Below are 2777 nucleotides of genomic sequence, written 5' to 3'. Positions count from 1 at the left end.
GTTGGTCAGGACGTGAGCTGGGTGGGCATTCTATGTTGTGTGTCTAGTTTGTCTGTTTCTGTGTTCAGCCTAATATGGTTTTCAATCAAAGGCAGCTGTCAATCGTTGTCCCTGATTGAGAATCATATATAGGTGGCTTGTTTTGTGTTGGGGATTTGTGGGTGGTTGTCTCCTGTGTCAGTGTTTGTGCCACACGGGACTGTGACGGTTAGTACGTTTGTTGTTTTGTATTCTTGTCTAGTTTTCATGTCATTAAATTATGGAAACTTACCACGCTGCACATTAGTCCTCCGATCCTTCTCGCCTCTCCTCGTCTGAGGAGGAGGAAGAGCTAGACTGCCGTTACAGCCAGCCTATAGCGTAACACCCTACACAAAGAACAATTCCACACACAGACATGGGGGAAACAGAGAGTAATATACATTTAGTCTGATGAGGGAATGTGAACCAGGTGTGCGGGGAAACAAGACAAAACAAATGGAAAATGAAAGGTGGAGCGGCGATGGCGAGGAGACAGGAGACGTCGACCGCCGAACGCTGCCCGAACAAGGAGAGGGACCGACTTCGGCTGAAGTCGTGACAGTTTTGTTGCACTGCTTTGCTTTATCTTGGCCAGGTCGCAGTTGTAAATGACAACTTGTTCTCAACTGGCCTACCTGGTTAAATAAATGAAATGCACATTTTTATATTTGGTAACACTTGCTTATTTACCATCGACTCCAACCCCATTTGATACATTGAACGTATGTGGGTAAAGTAGTGTCTACGTAGGGGTACAGGTTGTGAACACACACAAAAGCTCTGACAAAGGCCTTGAGGCCGATACGTAAAGCTTAATAAAGAGTAGTGATACTAGCAAGAGCAGTGTGCGGGTTTCTTCTTTTTTCTCATCTTATTCAACTGTTACCATGCACCTGCAACAAAGATAGCTCAGATGTGCGAGTGCCTTTTAAATTTAGATTATTATAATAAACAACAGTAAATAAATGAGTTGTAAAAATAATTTGCTTAACAATGTACACTTGTATTGGCATTCTTCCAATACAAGTGCACATTAATACATATATATTTAGGTCGTCATTTAGGTATACATTGATACCTAGAACAACTTTTATACTTGTTTGCTGCATGTCTAATTACACCTTGACCGTGGTTTTATAGATAAGAGATTTGTAAACAAATGCAAATTAATTGTTGCTAACCCTCCTCCCACCCTATAATTATTATTTTAGATAACTCTGTTATCTTTTTACATTTTTCTAAGTGAGTTTATTTGAAAATCATAAAAATTGTGCATTGCAAAATAATATGTCAGGATCAAGTAATATTTTCTAAATTAAAGATTTTAAATATCACTAGATATTATTTTACATCAGCATACATCTATTGTGAACAAACAGATATCTACACAGATATTTGAAATGCTAAAGATGTAGGAGAGTGAAATAATGAAATGTTTAAACATGGAGTGCTCTGAGTAAAACAATCACAAAAATAAGAAAATGTATTAGTTTTAAAATGTTGAATTAAATTTAATCAACAATTTTGAGAAAATTACATAGTCATGTTATCCATGATACGCCTCATGCTCATGAACCTCATGCCACCGCTCATGCTTCCCATTCCCATGCCCATATCTCTGAAGTTCCTGTACTCTCCAGGCCTCATGTACATCTGCCTGCCTCTGAAGTGGGGCTGCTCATACATCAGCCAGTGGCCGTCCATCACGTTGCAGGACTGGCAGTCAGACATACGGTAACGCTCCTGGATGGAGTCACAGTCGTCCATCATCTCGTGCATCTGACCTCCGAAGTTCTCCCTCTCGTAGATCCTCATCCTGAAGTTTCCACGGTGCTGTTATTTGGGAAATACAAATATTTGAAAAAATTACTGACTACACCATACTGTTGATTAGCTCACAGGGCCAATATGATTTGTGTGATTTTGGACATCACACAGTGGGACTGTTACAGCAGCCTGAATATCATATGGCTTACCATGGGGATCATGCGGCAGGACCTGATACCATCGGTAATTCCCATCATACTCTGGTAGTCTGAGTACTCTCCCCTCCTCATGAAGAACTGGTTTCCCATGTAGTTGGGGCGCTCGTACCCCATGAAGCAGCCGCTCTGAACCCTGCAGGATTGGCACCTGCTCATGTAGGAAGACATGTCAGGGCAGTCGGAGCTGCACTCATAAGAGCGGCCCTGGAAGTTCCTGTCCTCATAGAAGGTGGCCTGAAAATAAAAGGGAATCATATCTTTGAATTAAACAATTGTAGGAAACAAACATTTTAGAGGAATTTGCAGCGCTATTTAGTCCCACTGGTAACCAGGTTATTGGGATAAGTAAAATGATCATGTTGTAGTTAGGGGTGCGTAGAGCACAAGAGCCCTTTTGTATAACAAGCTCTGAAAATGAAAGTAAAAATAATTCTAAGAAATCTTGCCAGTGCTTACCCTGCCCATGTTCATGCTGGTGTTGGACATATTTGCTCACTGTGCTGCTGGTCGCTGCTCCTGAACTGACTTTCTACCTGGTTTAACCCTTTCTTTTATACCTGACCAAACCTAAAGAATCCCTAGCTCCATTGTTCAAACCCCTGCATCAGCATCATGCTCTAGAGGCCTACTGAGGCTACTGAGTTGACGTCCACATTTTCAGGGACTGGATCCCTCAGTCTTTAGAAAGGCTATTTCTAAATTGACTGTTTCTCAAACAAAGTAACAAAACTGTTTGAGAGTTTACAACAGTTAGTAACAGCCTTGAAATGG

The 2777-nt window shown here is 41.2% G+C and overlaps 1 protein-coding gene across 1 annotated transcript; it reads right to left on the bottom strand.

Moving 5' to 3' along the window:
- Positions 1 to 1507: 1507 nt before the first annotated feature.
- LOC129821125 (gamma-crystallin M3-like) lies at positions 1508 to 2529 on the bottom strand. The gene is made up of 3 exons (XM_055878444.1): positions 2463 to 2529; positions 1998 to 2240; positions 1508 to 1854 (listed from the first exon to the last, which is right to left on the bottom strand). The coding sequence occupies exons 1-3, from the start codon at positions 2490 to 2492 to the stop codon at positions 1555 to 1557; spliced, it is 573 nt and encodes a 190-aa protein (XP_055734419.1). The 5' UTR covers positions 2493 to 2529; the 3' UTR covers positions 1508 to 1554.
- Positions 2530 to 2777: the final 248 nt, after the last annotated feature.

This window comes from Salvelinus fontinalis, chromosome 23 (genome assembly GCF_029448725.1).
Source record: "Salvelinus fontinalis isolate EN_2023a chromosome 23, ASM2944872v1, whole genome shotgun sequence".
Lineage (NCBI taxonomy): Eukaryota > Metazoa > Chordata > Actinopteri > Salmoniformes > Salmonidae > Salvelinus > Salvelinus fontinalis.
The sequence above is the reverse complement of the archived record's forward strand: the minus strand, read 5'-3'. Positions and strand labels throughout refer to the sequence as shown.

What these genes read in the sequence shown, in the direction of transcription:
- LOC129821125 (XM_055878444.1), bottom strand. Translation starts at nt 2,492, where the DNA reads ATGTCCAACACCAGCATGAACATGGGCAGG. An exon ending in CCAGCATGAACATGGGCAGG is followed by an intron (nt 2,241 to 2,462) that starts GTAAGCACTGGC and finishes TTTTATTTTCAG; the next exon opens with GCCACCTTCTATGAGGACAG. An exon ending in CCTGCCGCATGATCCCCATG is followed by an intron (nt 1,855 to 1,997) that starts GTAAGCCATATG and finishes CCCAAATAACAG; the next exon opens with CACCGTGGAAACTTCAGGAT.